A 19,421-nucleotide genomic window follows, 5' to 3' on the forward strand; every position below is an offset into this window, starting at 1 on the left:
CTCTGGACTCCTCGTGATTCTTCTAAGTTCTCGACTCAAATCTTGTACTTCTATCATCTACACACACTTTCTCATCATTTTCACCATCAAATCTTAACTTTTCACCATGAGATCCATCTGATTTGGGCTGTTCGTCGATGACGTTGTCACACCCTGTCTTTTGCGGAAGCGTATGATGTGTGACTGGTTTAATATCATTGCATTCAATCATAATAAACAACTACATGATCAAAACAATGTTCATCCATTCATAAAATTTACAAACATTGTTTATTCAAGTTTTTAAAACACAACCTTCGACTAGGTTACAAACCAACAAAAGTGGATGACATCTAAACTTCTAGTTACGACACCTGCGTCCAAGATCCATCCTGTTACCTGAAATACATGTAATTTTGGAAAACATCAACAAAAAGTTGAGCGAGTTCATGCGTCTAGTTTGTGTACTGTAATTGTTGTAAATCTTTGAGAGACTCTTTTGTAAACAGTTATGAAAAAAAAACGTGTATGAACATGAATGTTTTACAAGAACTTTAAGGCATGTGAGGACATGGGGAGTACTTGTTATGACTCCTTGTCGGAATACTCGTTCTGATTCCTTGTCGGAGTACTCGTTCTGACTCCTTGACTGTGTCAATTACCCTCGACTGTGTCGATTTCCTCGACTGTGTTGATTAACCTCGACTGTGTCGATTAACCTCGACTGGGACTCCGAAGCACTACTAGGTACTAGTTGGGACCATGAGTAGGGTTCGGCCGTACCCGTTAGATCTAACCCTCGTCCCTAATTAATGAATGTTTTTAATGGCTTGGTACTAGTTTTCACCAAGACTTTATGGCAATTTTAGTATTTAGTCTATGCTCACATGATCTAGTATTTCATAGGCATTTCATACCGTTTAAGTATTTGTACATGTATTTTACCCCCGAGAGTTATAAAACCAAAAACAGTTAAAGAAAAAGGGGAGCATGAACTCACTGTTTTGCGTCTTCAGTACTCGTAACTCAATTCTCATCAGCAAACACGACTACCTACAATGTGCTAGGGTCTATTAGACTAGCGGGCCATGCCTTGCCTTAGTATTCATGTTTTGAGTTACGTTTTCTTTATGTCTTTACATCATCCAGAGTTATAATACTTTTCAAGTATTTGTTTTCGCGTTTCTTTCCCAAGGATGGGAGTATTTCATACATGTATTCTCGTATTCTTGTATTTGTTGTTTCCAAAATAATATATTTTCACTTAGAAAATATGCATAGACTTGTTTTGTCCAAAAATAATGTATCGTCAAGAGAATATATATTATTCTTCGAAAATCATATATCTTCTGAAATATTCTAAGAAAAAATATATTTTTACTTCCCAAAAGTAATATATTTCCTTTTTGTCGAAAATATGATATACTTTGTAATAAAAACGAAAATCATATTTTCACCTCTTTCGTTTCCAAAATAATATTTACCAAAAATATATTTGTAATGGTATTTTCCGGAATATTTTATAAGTTACGTTCTTGTTCGGTTGTCAATATTTAAGCGTGTAACTTATATACTTTATTCCTTGTAATTTTTGGTATTATTTTGGTGTTGTAAGTTCTTGGTATTTGTAAGTTATATTATTTTCCCTAAAATAATATAACTATTTCACATAATCATACACAATGTCTTTAATGTAAATATATATCCTAAATACATATTTTCCCATTTTTATTTGTAAAAACCAACCTCCAATGCTTGTATTTTTGTTACAAAAATCTATGGCAAAGTTTATATGGAAAATCATAGTTAAAAATACACTTGTAAACACTTGTTTAGAAAATATTTTCTAAGTGTTGGTATTTTTAGAAAATTTTGCCATAGTTTTCCCTGAAAATGGAGGTTTCCATGCTTTCAAGCATATCATTTTTTTTTGTAAAATCATCACCAATCATTAACAAGTCATTCAACACTTACCATATGTCAAAAATATGAAATTTACACTATGTCATGAACTTGAAAATTTACAAAAAATTGTAGTAACTTACTAGTGTGTTTAGTAAGCTTAGTTACCCTTTAAAGTGTGGCTGTTTATTTAAAAACATCATTTTTGAAGAATTTAGATCTTTACAACTTGTAAAATATTTTTCTAAAAATATTTCTTCTTGCATTTTTCTTGTTAAATACATGCTTATACACTTGATTAACCACTAAAAATGTGATTGGTTTCTTTAAGAACCAAGTTTATGTAAATCTTGTAATTTAACTTAGTTGCTTGAGAAAACTAGTTTTGTAATCACCCATTTATAAGATTCATAACATGTTTCGTACTTCATCATATAAAAATAACTCCATTTTTCAAGTTCAAGTTCATACACTTGCTAGATCATGTGCTTAATCATCACCTAGCAAGCTTCATATGGTGATCTACACCATACAAACAAGAAATCAACAAATAAACTCAATACATACACTAGAACAACTTGATCTTCATGTTTTAGAGCTTTATGTTCATGTTTATGCTTATGTTTCTTAATGATCTTTAGTTTACCAAGTTACTTCATACTTTAACCACTAAAATTGTGAGTAAAAACAAGATCAATGGAACTTACTACTAGCACTATGGCTAGGGAAGAACAAGTATGAAGATGTTGAAGAAAATAGGTGGTTAATAGCTCCTTGTGAAGGTCCTTCAAGTCCCGATGCCACTACCCTTCTTAGATATGCTCGTTACATCTCTAAATCACCTTAGAATAAGTTAAAGGAAGCTAGAAAATGGGGGGGGGTGTTCTTGTGGTGCTTGGGCCGTGAACAAGAGGAGGAAAGGAGGAGAAGATGAAGCTTGAAGATGTGTTAATGGACTTAGTAAGGGACTTGTGGTTATTTAAAACATTCTTCCAACATAAAGATGGAATATGGTATAAATGTTGGTATATTCTCCAACATGATCTAATAAAATAATCCAAGATAATCAAATGTGGGAACTATGTCCCCTAACCGGTCACCAAAGTGGGGGGGGGGGTCTAGTTGGAGCTTGATGGTTAGTTACTTGGTTAAGTTGAAATGTAAGGGTAATAGTTAGTGTTTTAGTGTTTAGTGATTTTTAAGATGTGATATAGTGTTTAGGGTTCATAACTAGCTTCATAACACTGAAACAATGCTTCTAGTGAAATTTTGGTGTTCCGGGTAATGTCCGGTTGTTCGGTTAAATACCGGTTCGTTAAAGTGCTAAATAGCGCAGTTTAGTGAGCTTTATGTTATATTTTATGATAGTTTCGATTCCCGACACTTAGGAAAGTATTCTGGACCATTAAACCATTTTTCTGCATTATAATTAGATGTTTAAATGCTGAAAATAGCTGAATTTTAGTTATTTTCTGCAGAATTCTGCACTTTTAGTGTGTTTTAGGCACTTTCCGGCACTTTGTCTATCACTTAAGCATGCAGTTTTGTGGTCCTCATTTCCCTACACACTATACTAGTGTATCACTTGGTCTCTGGCTCATACTTGGCCTCAAAATATTGTCTTTCTATGTACTGAACATCATCAATATTTTTTTGTTTGTCTAATAATGGTGCCAATTCTGTTCTGTGCATTATTAGCACTATATCGTGTTGCATGTAGCAACGAATATGAAATGCCATTGTATGCATGTAACAGTAATCGAAAATTCATTTGTCTTGTAAACTAGATCATGCACAATTATTACAGTACAGATTACTGTTTAATTAGTGTACGGAATGTACGGAAAAGTGACGGTTGTCACAGACGTCATCTCGGGTTCTCATGAACTTCAAAGTGTGACCTCATTCCACCAAGAACAACTCAGATCTAAGAGATTTCAACATGTTTAAACACCGATTTCGTCATAATCTAAACATTTTCCAACTGATTTCCACTTTTCTTCAATGTCCTTAACTTTCTACTCAAAACCGATAGAATCTGAGCTCATACAGGCCTTCCACTCATTCTCTAGTGAAGTGTCGGCCTGAGAACGGGTTCCTATCAAAGAGACAACCGACTTAACGGGTTGAACATGAACAACCGTCAAGAACAGTTAACTGATCGGTCGGGGTGATTCCCATCCGATCGGATGACTTGGACTTGATGGGTTTCCCGTTGTTTGACACGTAGTCATACCGTCTCGGTTCAAACGTAGGACTTTCTAAACTTAGCAAATTTTACAAGTTACAAAATGAACATGTTACCAAACGGATTACCGTCCGATCAGATAGCCATCCGATCGAACGACAATCCGCTCGGACGACTTGTGGATTTCAACACTTAAACATTTTTACAAAACTTCAAAAAGTAACAGTTCCCAACGAATACTCATCCGATCGGATGACCACCCGATCGAATGACTATTCTATCATGTACTTAAAAATTGAGAAATATTTCCCTAGAACTGATTGCCATTCGATCAAACGACCATCCGTCCGAATGACCGTTCGATCGAACGACCTGAAAGGTAGAGATACTTCTCTCATTTTAAAATGCTACAACGAAAACTTCAAAGTCACATCATACACAAACACATCCATCCCAAACGAATGACAATCCGACCGAATGGCCATCCGTCCGGATTGCCATCCGATCGGATGACCCTTCGTCACTCAGTACCAACTTGACACCGTTTAACACACCGTTCGTCACTTATGCTATCGTTCTGTAATCAGGCTAACTTTCTAGTGTAGGACCGGTTTTGATTCCGTAACGATTGCATGTAATGTGCGGAATCTGTACACGAACGTGACCGAACACATAAGAACCGTACTCAATCTGTGATTCTATAAAACGTATGAAATCGTACAAAGCACCACGAATCACCTTTTGCCTTTCTCTCTCTACTTTCTCTCTCTAGCCTCTAAGCTCCAACTCTCCAAATGGCAAAAGTCCTAAACTCTAATCCTAAGAGTTCTATTTATAGGCCAAGAGGCTTAATGAGATTTCTCATTAATTACATAAATGCCACATTGCCTTTTCCTACATATTACAATATAAAGTCTAGGATAAAACTGTTTCTGCTACGATCTGGATTGACGGAGGCGATAGACATAAATGCACTAACATCCAGCACTCCCTTCAATCCAATCCAAGGTTGTGTTATTCATTTAACACAATCCGTGAGTATACTCGAACCCTTTTTGCTTTACGCACTTTTGGTTGTAACATACGTTACTTATTTCAAATCACAAACGACACACAACGCAAACACTCTTATACGCTGACCGTTATTGCATGTTATACGTGTTAGTCGATGAATGCTTGTATGTTATGTTTACACAATGATTGTTGCCTGACACCTTAGCAACGATAGTACTCTAGTTTGGACTCAGCACCTGTCGTGGACAAGGGTTGTCAAGGGCTTTACTTCACGTGTCACAGTGGTGATATGGGTTGCGCATTTTACAACTCGCAGTCATGCATGTGCATATTTCATTGTCGATAACCTGCTAGCTTCACTTTTTAACATGTTACATGCTGGTTATGCGTAAACCGCTTTCGCTATCTGTTATACTATTAAACTTGTATGCTCATCTTTACACTATGTGTATTGACCTCTATTTTAACGTATGTGACAGGTGTTTAGGATGCTTGTGTTATGCTTGCTGTTCAAGAATCAAGTAGGGGAGTCTAGAAACAAACAATTAATAATTTGAGTTGTCGGAACTATGATTTGTCTTTGAGATAACTATGTCTATAATAACTGCTTTATTTGATAAGTTATGGTATGGGACATAATGTTAATTATCTGGTAATTTAGTTGTTATGGATTTATCCTGGACAATCTGTTTCGCTCAGTGCCTCACCCCGATGTTTACGCCATTGGTTAGGGTGTGACATAAAGGCACACAATAAGTTGAATTAGTGGGTTGTGGTCCAAGTGTCCAAGTTTTTTCCTTTTAAAGTTTGAACAACCAAAGTTTTATTCGAATATTTACTTTGATATGATTATATCATCTGATTATCACCGGTTTATATTTTCTAGTTATGAACTATAGCAAAGCGAACAGTCGAAACCCTAGGTTTAAGGCATTTTACAATCCAGCAATCCGACACGATATATAAAATGTGTTAAAAATTGAAGTGTAATGTACAATTAAAAAAAAAAAAAGAAAAAAAGAAAAAAAAAACATTTCTATGGGTTCATCATACACTGATTGCCCTTGAGATTCCTTTGGTCTCTCTCTTGTTCATCTTACCATCCTCCATCTCACTCACTAAAATCAATATCCAACACCATTTCCCTTTTCATATCCCCATTCACAAAAACCTTTTCTTTTTTTAATAATCACTGAGATTTAGTGGTCGGTTTATCCTCATTTTTATGGAATCTATATTATTCCGATTCTGAGGCCCCTTTGTTTATTATGGGGAACGTAAACGGTAGAGACGACGGCGGCGGTGGTAGCACGGCGTCGATCGGCAATGGTCCCGACGGTAACTCGGTTGTTCGCGGTGGCGGTGATGATAATGATTTCATGGGCCACTCTCCTCCTCCGAGCCCTAGGGTTTCTGGTTCCCCATTGATGTTCACTCCACAGGTATATAACTTCTAATTATATGTTTTATTTTTAGTTATTTGAATATTAATATGAATAATTATTGAATAGATGAATAGATCTAGGGTGTGTGTGTGTGTGTGAAGATTTGTTATTAAAGGAGTTAGGGTTGTTGAAGGATAACAGATTGATTTGGGAATTTTATTTTTTTAATTACTGTTTAGTTTGTTAAGCACCAAGTAATCACTAGTTATGAAATCTGGCTTTACTGTGGTTAAAATGTGATTTTAGCTAATGGTTTAGGCGAATTCTAGTTCGGTGAGAAGGGTTTGTTTGGATGAGTGTCTAATGTGTTTATTTAGCTCCCTGACTATCCGTCTTGTTTGTCTACATTTATCGGATTATTGTTTTGTAAGTCATGATCATCACTTTTTAAATGCGTGTGCATGCGTTATTTACTGTATTGCATTTATTGATATTCAATTCAATGAACACACATACTATTATAAACTCGATACATGAATGTAGTTTCTAATAATAGTTTCCGTTCAAATGGTTGAAAATGGGAGTGAGTTGAAGTCCGTTAAGAAAATTACTAATCGAACACATTAAGAATTTGAAAGAATTCCAATTCATTTGTAAACATTCCGTGAACCAAACGCCTCCCCTAAACGTTCTTCACTTCTTCCCACTTTGTTTTTTTGTGGCGATTTCATATGCAGCCTTGAACTTGTATAATTTGTATAATATCTTTACTCAACCAAAAAAACTAATATCAAATATACCTTTTGAGTTAATTACTGTTTTCGTCCCTGTGGTTTGTCAAAAATCACTATTTCAGTCCATTAGTTTAAAAATTGTGATTTCAGTCCCTGTGGTTTCACTTTCGTAACCATTTCAGTCCTTGTACTAACAGAATAAATGAATTGAAATGGTTACGAAAGTGAAACCACAGGGATTGAAATCGCAATTTTTAAACTAATGGACTGAAATAGTGATTTTTGACAAACCATAGGGACGAAAACAGTAATTAACTCATACCTTTTTAAATGTGTATTTTTCGATATCATGACATATTGGGTAATTATGATATCATACCAAGTCTTTGAGGGAATATATGAAATGATACCTTGTTTTTTAGCTTCTACCTTGGTCAAAATAAATGGCTATGACCACCGACAAGAACGTCTTCTCTCTTTAATGCATTCTCTTGAAAATATTTATTATTTAACTTTGTTTCGGACGAACACAAAGTGTTCATCTCTCTCACGCCATATTCTACCTTGGCGGTTAAGAAGCGTGTTCTATTTGGCAACAAGTCTCTGAAGATGCACAAAATGCAAAGAGATACAAAAGTTTATATGGTAAAATGAGACTTACATTATAGGAAGAATATCCTAAAGCCGTGATCATTTGCACTGTTGTGTGTGTTTTCAGGTTCCAGTGGCTCCGTTGCAAAGGCCGGATGAAATGCAATCAAACAGTTCATGGATGCACAACTCCTCCGGCTATGAAGACACGGTTCCCGAGCAAGGAATTCCGACAATGATTACTTGGAGTTATGACGGAAAAGAAGTGGCTGTCGAAGGCTCATGGGACAATTGGAAAACAAGGTAAATTGTATATATAAAGAACAACTTATGCTTCACTTTTTTAATTACAACCCTTTTTATATTGGAGGAATATGTGATCGCTTATAGAATCATGTGGTGCTTTGTTCTTGATCAGGAAGCCGTTGCAGAGATCGGGAAAAGATTTCATCATATTAAAGGTTCTTCCTTCAGGCGTTTACCAGTATAGATTCGTTGTTGATGGTCAATGGAGGTATTCCCCTGATGTACAATGGACCAAGGATGAAGCCGGCAACACTTTCAACATCTTAGATTTGCAGGTATTTTCTTTGCAAACTACATAATTCTATTCTATATATCATGTCAGTGAAGATTTAGATTTAGTTTCTTTTTGTTCAATTATCAAATTAAATGGCAGGAGGAATCTTGATGATATAATCTGATTCTTATCGAATCTTGATATGAAACGTGATATAAGTCTTTGGAAATTACATAGATATATTCAATATATCATGTCTGAAAAATTAGTTCTGTTTTGTTCGATTATCATCTTGGTTTTAAAATGCGCACATTATGCGCGCATAATGCGTGATGCGCCCGATGCACTAATGAGAGCGCATCGCAACAACTGATGCGATGCGTTTACTTGATGCGAGAATATTGCGCGCATTTCGCATAATGCGCTCATCGCATAATGCGCTCTGATGCACGCAACATTGTTTCTTATGCTTTTTTTTTCCAGATTTTATGAACTGTGTTCGGTTTTTTCCATAATTAACATCTTAGTATGCTTGATTTGGACCAAAAAACACAACTCTTATCTTCTAATTACGTCAGTTGTTTTACTTTAAGTATGTTTTTATAAGTTTTTATGTATAAATAATTTTTAACTATTTTTTTATAAAGAACGCATCACATACGTGATGCGCTCGCATCACGCATCAGTTTTTTGGACTAAACGCATCGGAGCGCATCACGCAATTTAAAACCAAGATTATCATTTTAACTGGCAAGATGAATCTTGATGATCGAATTTGATTCTTTATTGAAACTTGATATGAAACGCGATATAAGTTGCCAAATAATTTGTTGATATAAGCAGGGGTGGCAATTTTGACCCATTTACTCTGGAATGGATCACTTTGGGTTAGGTTTTACATCCATCGGGTCAAACAGGTAGAATAAAAAGGTCAAATGCATTGCACGGGTCAAACGTCATATGAAAGTGTAGCCATATTTGATTCGGTACACTATTGGTTTATAACCAAGGTGAACAAATTTGGACAAGAAGTGTTTCGGGTCAACCCATCCTGACCCGTGTTAATCCATAGTAAAAGAGTACTTGTTTTGACCTGTTACCCAACTAGCCCATTTTTTCAGTTTTGTTTTTCTCAAAAACTTTATCTAGCATTATGGTTGTTGATGGCAGGAATATGTACCTGAAGACATTGGAAGCATATCTGGTTTTGAACCCCCTCGGTCCCCAGATTCAAGCTACAACAATTTACAACTCGGGTCAGAGGACTATGCAAAGGAGCCACCATTGGTACCACCACATCTCCAAATGACGCTGCTTAACGCCCCCCCGTTGCACCATATGGAGAACCCGCCTATTTCTTCAAGACCGCAACACGTTGTTATAAACCATCTTTACATGCAGAAAGGGAAGAGCAGTGACTCTGTTGTGGCGCTGGGGTCCACTCATCGGTTCTTATCCAAGTATGTTACTGTCGTGCTCTACAAATCTATACATCAATAATCACAGACCGCCAAACCAACCAATCTGGTCCAGTGTGAATGGTTAGTTTTATGCCAGTTGCGTTGTGTGTATGTGTTTGTGTTTGATTCGTTCCTAGCTTTACTTAGTGTTATGTTTTCGAGCTTTATATGTATGAACAGTAACCATCGTGTAGATTTACTACTCCCTTTTGAAAATGGTAATGTTTTCTAAGAATGTGAAATCCAAGTACAATGCAATAGGTATCCTTCCTTTAGTACATGTCGTGGGTATCAAAACTCAATGTTGGTTGATCTTGTAATAGATACGGAAAGAGGATTAGGCTTGGCAAAAATCGCTTGACCGATTTCGTTGGGCATGTGTGAAAATGAGTTTTTATTAATTTTTGAGTAAATTACTATTTTGGCGCATGTGTTTTAACCAGTTTAACCCCTTTATTCCAAAAAAGAGTTTTTTAACATTTCAGACCCTAAGATTGCATTTTATAACGGTTTAGGCCTTTAACACGAACAATGTTAATTTTTTCTAGTTAAGCCTAAGGGTCTTATGGTCCTTTTATAGCTTAGGAGTTGTTTATATAATTACTTAATTTTTTTATTTCTTTATTTGACGATTATTATTTAACAAAATACGTTTTAAATATACAAATAAAGACATATTTCTTTATATAAACGTCGTTTTCAAAAAAATTGTTTTTAAAATTGTTCGTTTTTAAGTCCCTCATTTTTTTAATTGAACAGCCATTTTTTTAATTGAACAGCCATATTTAAAACCATATGTATTTAAACTTTTTTAAGCAATTCGTTTTTTAAAGTTGTTCATTTTAAACCGATTATTTTTGAAGCGTTTATTTTAGAACCGTTTTTGTATAGCGTCACTTTTATTTTTAAAGCGTTATTTGAATCTTTTATCCTTTTTAAAATCCTCTTTTTGATTGCTTTTTAAAACGTCTTTTTAACTGAACTACAATAGTCTGATTCTTTTGAAAAAGATATGCAGACAATTCGGCATATACATGGATAAGGATAAAACATCTTTCACTGTTTCGTTGGAAAAACGCAAATCTCATATTGACTTTCTTTCGCCCTACGCTAAGGGTACTTTAAATATTTTGAGATTTTTTTATATATATATATATAAAGGCCCCAGAACGCTAAAAGGTGAGGGAACCTGAGTTCTCTTTCTAAAAAATCAAAATAAAAATAAGTGACTATAAGGAACCAACGATTCTCGATTCTTAAACAACCTATCTTCTCCAGACTAAATCAGCATTTGATAGATTATCCAACCCGAGCAATCTTAGTTATTGGTGGGGGTTCGGTCCGTTAGCTGGTATTTGTTTAGTCGTTCAGATAGTGACTGGCGTTTTTTAGCTATGCATTACACACCTCATGTGGATCTAGCTTTCCACAGCGTAGAACACATTATGAGAGATGTTGAAGGGGGCTGGTTGCTCCGTTATATGCATGCTAATGGGGCAAGTATGTTTCTCATTGTGGTTTACCTTCATCTTTTTCGTGGTCTATATCATGCGAGTTATAGCAGTCCTAGGGAATTTGTTCGGTGTATCGTAGTTGTAATCTTACTATTAATGATTGTAACAACTTTTATAGGATACGTACCACCTTGGGGTCTTTTGGACAGTTTGTTTGTTCGAAATTCATTCATTTTTTAAACTTTTTCTTTACTAAAATCATTCGCTTTTTAAAACCTTAAATTTTTAACATAATTTTTAATACCATTTGTTTTTTAATAAATGTTGTTTTTTCAAATCTTTGAAAAAAACGTTCGTTTGTTCAACATTGTTTATTTTTAAAATTCTTTTTTTTAACACTCATTTTTTTAAATATTTTATTCGATAATTTATTTATTGCCAATAGCAAAAATAAACTTTAAAAAATGAACGATTTTAAAAATCAAAGGAATTTAAAAATGAACGATTTTAAAAATCAAAGGAATTTAGAAATGAACAATTTTAAACAAACTTTTTTTTCAAAGATCTAAAAAATTCAGTGTTTATAAAAATAAAGCAAAAGGTTCTAAAAAATATGTTAAAATAGAAAGTTTTAAAAAGTGTACGATTTTAATTAATAAAAGGTTTAAAAATGAACCAATTTCGAAGAAAAGAATGATCCAAAAAATGGAAGATCTAAAAAAAGATAAATGACTCGAACACTGCTTTAAAAATAAAAGGAGCAATTAATATTCTAAAAGGAACGCTTCAAAAATAAACGGTTTTAAAAATGAACGACTTTAAAAAATAAACTGTTAAAAAACGTATGGTTTTAAAAAAATGGTAAAAAATGAACTGCTCAATTTAAAAAAAAAAAAAACGAAGGACTTCAAAAGAACGATTTTAAAAACAAGTTTAAAAAGAAACAATTTGAAAGACGATAGACGTTTTTAAAAAGGTTAAAAACAATTTTTTTTAAAAACGACATTTAAAAAAAAGTTATTAAAGAAATAAGTATTTATTTGTATACTTCAAAAGTATTTTGTTAAAAAATAATCGTGAAATAAAGAAGTAAAAAAAAATTAAGTAATTACACAAATAATAACATTAAAACAACTTTTAACTTACATAAACAACCTCTAAGCTATCAAAAGACCATAACACCCTTAGGCTTAACCGGAAAAAAGTAACATAGTTAGTGTTAGGGGTTAAAACCGTTATAAAAATGCAATCTCAGAGTTTGATATGCCAAAAGATTCTTTTTTAGACTAAGGGGCTGTTTGGTAGCCTCTTAATGACCATTCAGATGCTACTTCTTAATGGTTTAAAACCTCTGAATGAATAAGAGGTAACCTCAAGTCTGAATGGTTAATAGGTAACCTCTGAATGGTAAATCATCACATGTCACATTCTTCTACCAGATATGCCAAAATAGTAATATACTCTTCATTTTTATACGAATAATTACAATGATGTAATTATGACATATATATAATGAACAGTTTATAGGTGTCTGAATTGAAATAAGATCTTAATGTTTAAAATGGTGTTTTGAACTCGAAATTGAAATAGACATTGTTGTTTACAGTAGTATTTTGAAAATCGAAACTAAAATAGAAATAACAAATTTAACTACTAAGGGCTGTTTGTTTATTTGTTTAGCTTTTAATGGGGCTCTTAATAGTTCAGACCTTTTACTGGTTCAGCACTTAATGGTTCAGATTGTTTGTTTCGCGAGCAGATGTCTAAATGGTTAAGACATTTGTCTCTGAATGATTAAGCAGTATACTGAGTCTGAATGGTTAAGACCTCTAGTCTGAATTGGTCAGACATTTGCCTCTGAACGGTTGAGCATTATACTAGCTCTTAATGGTTCAGACCTCTTACTAGTTCAGCTCTTAATGGTTCAGACCTCTTACTGGTTCAGCACATAACCATTCAGATGTTGCCAAACAGCCCCTAAATCTCCAACTCATAGGGAAGCTACTGGCATGGTCTGGATAGAGTGGTATATATGTAAACCCATTGAATGGAATAATGGATTTCCAAATTATTTGAATAGAATGTTTTGAATTTTTTTTACCTGAACTTATATTCGATTCGATTAATATTTGAATCTCGAATTCGATTTAATTCAAATTCACCCTAAACAATAAATTATTTTACTTTTATTTTTTAAAACTACTACAAATTAATGATATTCAATATAAAATATAATAATCTGCAAAATTAATTAACTATCAATATGTCAAAGCACCAAAATATAGAAGACAAGTTGGTTACTGATAGTGATTTAAGTACTATGGGCTATTTATCAGTATGTTTGGTAATGTTATGAATAACATACTTATCACTTATGGATATAGTTCATACTTTGGCCAAGTTTAGAAGTTATATGTGTGTGTGTATATATATATGTTTATGCGTGTATATACATATATTAAAAAAACTATATATAAATCGAATCGAATTAAAAATCATAAATTCGTATTCTATTCAAATTCGATTACTAGACTCGAATACGAATCAACTCGAATTCGAACCTTGTTAATCGAATTCAAATCAAATCGAATTTTGAATTTTTCGAATCCGAAACTAATTCTGAACATCCCTACTACCCATGAGATAAAGATGTTATTTCTAGAGAAACTTTAGCTCCAAGACAAACAATACTAAAAGAGTAAAATAGAAACATGTATACAATATATGTACATAATACTAAATCCCACTCATAGGGAAGCTACTGACATGGTCTGGACAGGGTGATATGTATGCAAATCTTACATCTACCTATGAAATATGTCACACCCTGACTTTTGCGTAAGCGTGTATATGTGACTTGATCAGTTTCATTGCATTCAATTATAATAAACAACTATATGATTAAAACATGATGTTCATCCATTCATAAGTTTAAAACGTTACAAACACAAGTCATTTAAGTTTCAACCAACATAACCTCAGGTTAAGTTCAGCCTGCCCCCCCCCCCCTCTATTCTATTTTGAGGATCCGACTTTCCGGACTCGTATAAGACGGCTAGGAACAAGAATATGGTCAGTAGTATCTGCCGTTGCAGGTCCTTCTCCTTCCGCTGAGATGGCCCTCTTTTTTGTTTTGTTTGTTCACCGCGGCACAAAATCATGAAGAAGATGGAATAACTCAGAAAGATAGTGGCGCCTAGCCGTTGAGAGCATCTGTTATCTTTGTAGAGGAACAGTACGATCTTGGACTGGCCCCCTTCGCATGACCTAGAAAGAAAAAGAAGTCCGTGCTACTATAAGGCCTCTAAACTCCTCCCTCAGGACACTGTTGCGTTGCCCATGGGGATGGGCTAGCCCCGACTTCCATAGGTCCTTGGTTCGACCTCCTAATGAGAATTGAGGTCCTTGCGCGGGTGTCTCATCCCTAAGACTTGTTTGCTCTGTATGGAGTGCCCCGTGGTTCCTCGAGTGCCAGCCGCAGAGAGGAATGCCATCAACTAGGGCGCTATTGGCCACTAACCACTCGCTCGCCGGACGTTCGGGCTCCGCATTTCAAGTTTGTTATCCTAACCGTATCCTCTGCTCCACCGGGAGCCTGACCCCTTCTTCTATCTTATCTACTGCCTTGCTCCTCGGCTCCATACTGCTCCAGCCGCTCGCTGTAATAGCTTGCTTCTCGGGTGGCTCGCACCCTGGGTGGTGCGGCTGAGCCAGAGCGGGCTCAGCAGTCGGCCTATCTTTCCGGGTGCACGCATAAAGGCATGATTAGTTCCACAAATCTCGCTGCACTGACCATAGTAAACTCCTTCTCGTTGTACCGAAATAGAGGTTTGATTTAAACGACCAGGTACAACATCACATTTTACACCTGAGGAAGGTACAACCCAACTATGAAGTACATCAGCAGATGTTACAATAATACGTAGATGACTTTTGGCTGGTACAACCACTCGATTGTCCACTTCTAATAAACGTAATTGTGCCAATTCCAGTTTTGAACTACCGCAGACTAGTTTCATAGTTTTCAACTGAGCGACAAACCCAACACGACTGACAGATAAGCTGACGTTAATGAAACTAGGAGTCTAATTTGGTAATGGGCGGTGATTTTTCTAGTTCATTTTAGGATCGCAACTTCCTGCGCAGTCCGTGCCAGTAGTGATATCCTAATTCGGCTACCTCTCCCACTCTTCAAGGCAGAACATTAGAAAGGTAAACTTTGCCAAACTAACAAAAGTGGATGACATCTAAACTTGAAATTTGCATCTTGTAAACAACACCAGCGCCCAAGATCCATCTTGTTTCCTGAAATACATGTAATTTTGAAAACATCAACAAAAGTTGAGCGAGTTCATGTGTTTTGTATGTGAGCTCGAATAATCTTGTAAACGTTTGTAAGTATTCCTTGTAATCCGGTAGAAAGCATCTATGAACAGATCAATTAATGTTTTGCAAGGACATTAATATGTGTGCAATGGCGTAGGAAGGCTCAAACCTTTGCGGACTTCGTACCGGGCCACCCGGCTGGAACGACATAGTCACCACATGGGCCAACTCCCGGACCCATGGGTGGGGCTCGCAACACCCAAATAGATCTATCACTCATGCCCGTCGGTCTTTATACAAAGATTAATGGTCTTAAGTGTTGTGCCTACCCATTCAGATGATCTAACAGTTCATTCCTTAGCTAACCATACCATTTGAAACATTTGTAACATGTATTTAACCCCCGTAAGTTATAAAACCGAAAACAGTTAAAAGAAAAGGGGGACATGAACTCACGGTTTTGCGTAGCTTGTCTTGTATCTCAAAGATCCTTTCCATTGGTCGTACAACTACCTACACACGTGCTATGTTTTATTAGGCGTTTAGGTCGTGTAACGACTCTTAGTCTTATTTATTTATTAAGACTTATTTTTGGAATTTAGTATGCTTTGAGTTATACAGTTGATATGTATTATATAATTCCAAATTATATAATTATTAGTTAAAATAGGAATATTTTAACTTAAATTATTTTTATCCAATTATTTGGAATATTGTTAAAAATAATATATCCTTAACTTGGTTTATCATTTATTTCTCACATGTATATTTTCCAAGTATAGGTATACTTGTATTTGTGTATTTTGCCAAGTATTGGTACTGTATTCCGGTGTGTATTTATACGTATAGGAATACGTATTTTTTGATTAATTAAGTATTTTATACTTAATTCATGTATAATTTTCCAGAATATTATTATTATACAATTAAAAATCTATAACTTTATATTCTTAATATATACATATCTTGGGAGAATTTTTATATAAAAATATCTAAAAATTTTACTTGGCAAAAATAAGTATACTTCCAATATACCTTAAAATAATATATTTTTAAGATTAAACTTAGAAAACATATATTTTTAGTTTTCCACCAAAACAATATATTTTGTGTTGTTTAAGAAAATATATTTTTCTCCACTCAAAAATAATATATTTTCTATTTTGACAAAATATGATATATGTTGTAATAGTTATAAAAATTCATATTTTGCCGTTTCTTCGGTTTCAAAATACCGTTTATCACGTTTGTCGAATTACAAATTTATATTCCGGAATATATATATATATATAGTCCACATGTCCATTGTCCGATTTGTCCAATATTCGGGCATAAATTATATATTTATTTTCTTGTGATTTTGGTAATATTTTCACATTACAATTTTTGGTATTTTGATGTGTTATATTATTTTCAAGTCCCTAATTTTAATATAACTAATACAATCAATATACAAGTAGCACATAATTTTGTGACATCTAAATATATATTTTCCTAAATATATACTTAGTCACTTTTATTATCAAAAAACAACCTCCAATATTTGTAATTTTATAACAAAAATTATGGCAAGTTTTATATTAAAACCAAGATCAAAATTTACTTGTAAACACTTGTTTAAAAATATTTTTCTAAGTGTTTAATTTTTATAAAAATTTTGCCATAGTTTCCCCTTAAAATAGAGGTTTCCATGCTTAATAGCATATCGTTTTCTTTTGAAATATCATCGTCAATCATCAACAAGTCTCACACAACTTACCATGAGCCATAAATATGCATTTTCACAATATGTCATGAACTTGAAGTTTAGCAAAACCTTGTAGTGTTTTAACATGTTGTTTAGTAAGGTCTAGTAACACTAAATCCATGGTTTTTGTTTCATAAAACTCATTATTATAAAATTTCATCCTTTACAACTTGTAAAGTGATTTTACGAAAATCAACCTTCTTGCATTTTTCATGTTACATACACTTTACTAGTTCTATTTCAACTCTTAAAACATGATTATTTTCCTTTAAAACCAAATCATGTTGAATCTAGTAGTAAACTTTAGTTTCTTGAAAATATTATTTTTGAAATCTTACATTTTCAAGACTTGTAACTTGTAGGAATAATCATCCTACACATAAACAAGTTCACCTTCAAGTTCATAGTTTACATAAAGGATGATCAACATGATTTTCTCAAGATCCATCCTTATACTTGCTAGATCATGTGTTTAATCATCATCTAGCAAGCTTCTTATGGTGATCTACACCATAAACACAAGTAATCAACAAACAAGTCTACTACATACACTTAAACAACTTTGATTTTTATGTTTTTAAGCTTTATGTTCTTGTTCATCTTTATGTTTTCTTGAGATTCTGTAGTTTACCAAGTTACATCATACATTAACCACTAAAATTATGAATAAAAACAAGATCAAAGGGGCTTACTACTAGCACTATGGCTAGGGAAGAACAAGAAGCAAGATGATGAGGAAATGTGGTGGTTAATAGCTCCTTGAGAAGGTCCTTAAAGTTCTATCACTTGTAGTCTTCTTAGATAGCTCCATACACCTTATAAATACTCTTGGATCGTTTGGAAATGGACAAGACAAATGAGGATGAAGGAGTGGGTTTGGGGCCGTGAATTTGTAGAGGGAGGAAGAAGTGTTGGTGAGTTTTGAAACTTGAGTTGTTAAGTGTGTTGTGATCTAAAGGGTCATGTCTTCTTATCTTCCAACAAAGGTTTGCACAAGGGTTATTATGTCCCAAATCTATGCAACATATCATATAAGGGGATGGATCATGAGAAAACTAGTTTAAATGAGAAAACCAAAAAACTAAATAAAAAAGCCTAAAAAACATACCAATTTTTTTAATAAAAAATCGCTATATTTTATGCATGGGAAAAAATTTTCAAAAAAAAAATAATTTTTTTTTGTTGTATTACACATGTGCACTATTACAGATATAGTGCACATGTGCAGTATAACAATTTTTTTTTGAATTTTTTATATATAAAAAATAGCGATTTTTTTATAGAAAAAATGTAAAAAAAAATTTGGTATGTTTTTATGCTTTTTTTAGGCTTTTTTCGTTAGTTTTCTAGTTTTCTCATTTAGATGTAGTTTTCTCATGATCCTCTCCCTATCATATAAAATATTCATGAAAATCAAGGGGGTGTGGGATCCACTTGTAACCGGTTATGGGGGGGGGGGGGGTATCTAGTTAGGTTTCAATTGTAAGCTAGTTAGTTTAGTTAGGATTTAGATGGTTTAGTTAGGGGTTAAATGTGTTTAGGTGTTTTAGGATGTAATATGATGTTTAGTGGTAATAACTAGCTTTGTAACATTAGAACAATGCTTCTAGTTAAATTTTGGTGTTTCGGGTAGTGTCCGGTTATTCGTTTGGTTACCGGTTCGTTAAGGTGCTAATTTGCGTAGTTTAGTGTGCCATGTTTCTGCATTATATTTTGGGGTTTATGGTACCTTTTATGATAGTTTTCATTCCCGACACTTAACAAGTTATTCTAGACAATTAAACCATATTTCTGCATTATATTTTGGGGTTTAAATGCTGAATTTTGCTGTTTTCTGTAGAATTCTGCAGTTTGAGTGTGTTTCGGGCACTTTTTGGCACTTAAATCGTCACTCGAAAGGCAGTTTTATAACCTCTATTTTCCTACGTAGTACTCTTGTGTAAATCTTGGTTCCGGGACTCATTCTGTGTCCTAACAACATGTCTGTCTAGGTACTGAACTCCCGTCAGTACTTCTAGTCTATCTGATTATTGTGCTAGTCTCGTCTTGTGCACTATTCTGGGTTGCATTTAATAATCTTAAGCAATCATGCAACATGTAATGTGTTTGTATGTCTATGAA

At 34.1% G+C, this 19,421-nt stretch overlaps 1 protein-coding gene across 1 annotated transcript; it reads left to right on the top strand.

The window, feature by feature from the left end:
* Positions 1-6,069: 6,069 nt before the first annotated feature.
* On the top strand, positions 6,070-10,020 carry LOC110920705 (SNF1-related protein kinase regulatory subunit beta-2). The gene is made up of 4 exons (XM_022164899.2): positions 6,070-6,525; positions 7,921-8,096; positions 8,212-8,374; positions 9,484-10,020. Exons 1-4 carry the CDS (start codon positions 6,352-6,354, stop codon positions 9,811-9,813), a joined length of 843 nt encoding a protein of 280 aa, XP_022020591.1. The 5' UTR covers positions 6,070-6,351; the 3' UTR covers positions 9,814-10,020.
* Positions 10,021-19,421: the final 9,401 nt, after the last annotated feature.

This window comes from Helianthus annuus, chromosome 17 (genome assembly GCF_002127325.2).
Source record: "Helianthus annuus cultivar XRQ/B chromosome 17, HanXRQr2.0-SUNRISE, whole genome shotgun sequence".
Lineage (NCBI taxonomy): Eukaryota > Viridiplantae > Streptophyta > Magnoliopsida > Asterales > Asteraceae > Helianthus > Helianthus annuus.

What these genes read in the sequence shown, in the direction of transcription:
- LOC110920705 (XM_022164899.2), top strand. Translation starts at nt 6,352, where the DNA reads ATGGGGAACGTAAACGGTAGAGACGACGGCGGCGGTGGTAGCACGGCG. An exon ending in CATTGATGTTCACTCCACAG is followed by an intron (nt 6,526 to 7,920) that starts GTATATAACTTC and finishes GTGTGTTTTCAG; the next exon opens with GTTCCAGTGGCTCCGTTGCA. An exon ending in TGGGACAATTGGAAAACAAG is followed by an intron (nt 8,097 to 8,211) that starts GTAAATTGTATA and finishes GTTCTTGATCAG; the next exon opens with GAAGCCGTTGCAGAGATCGG.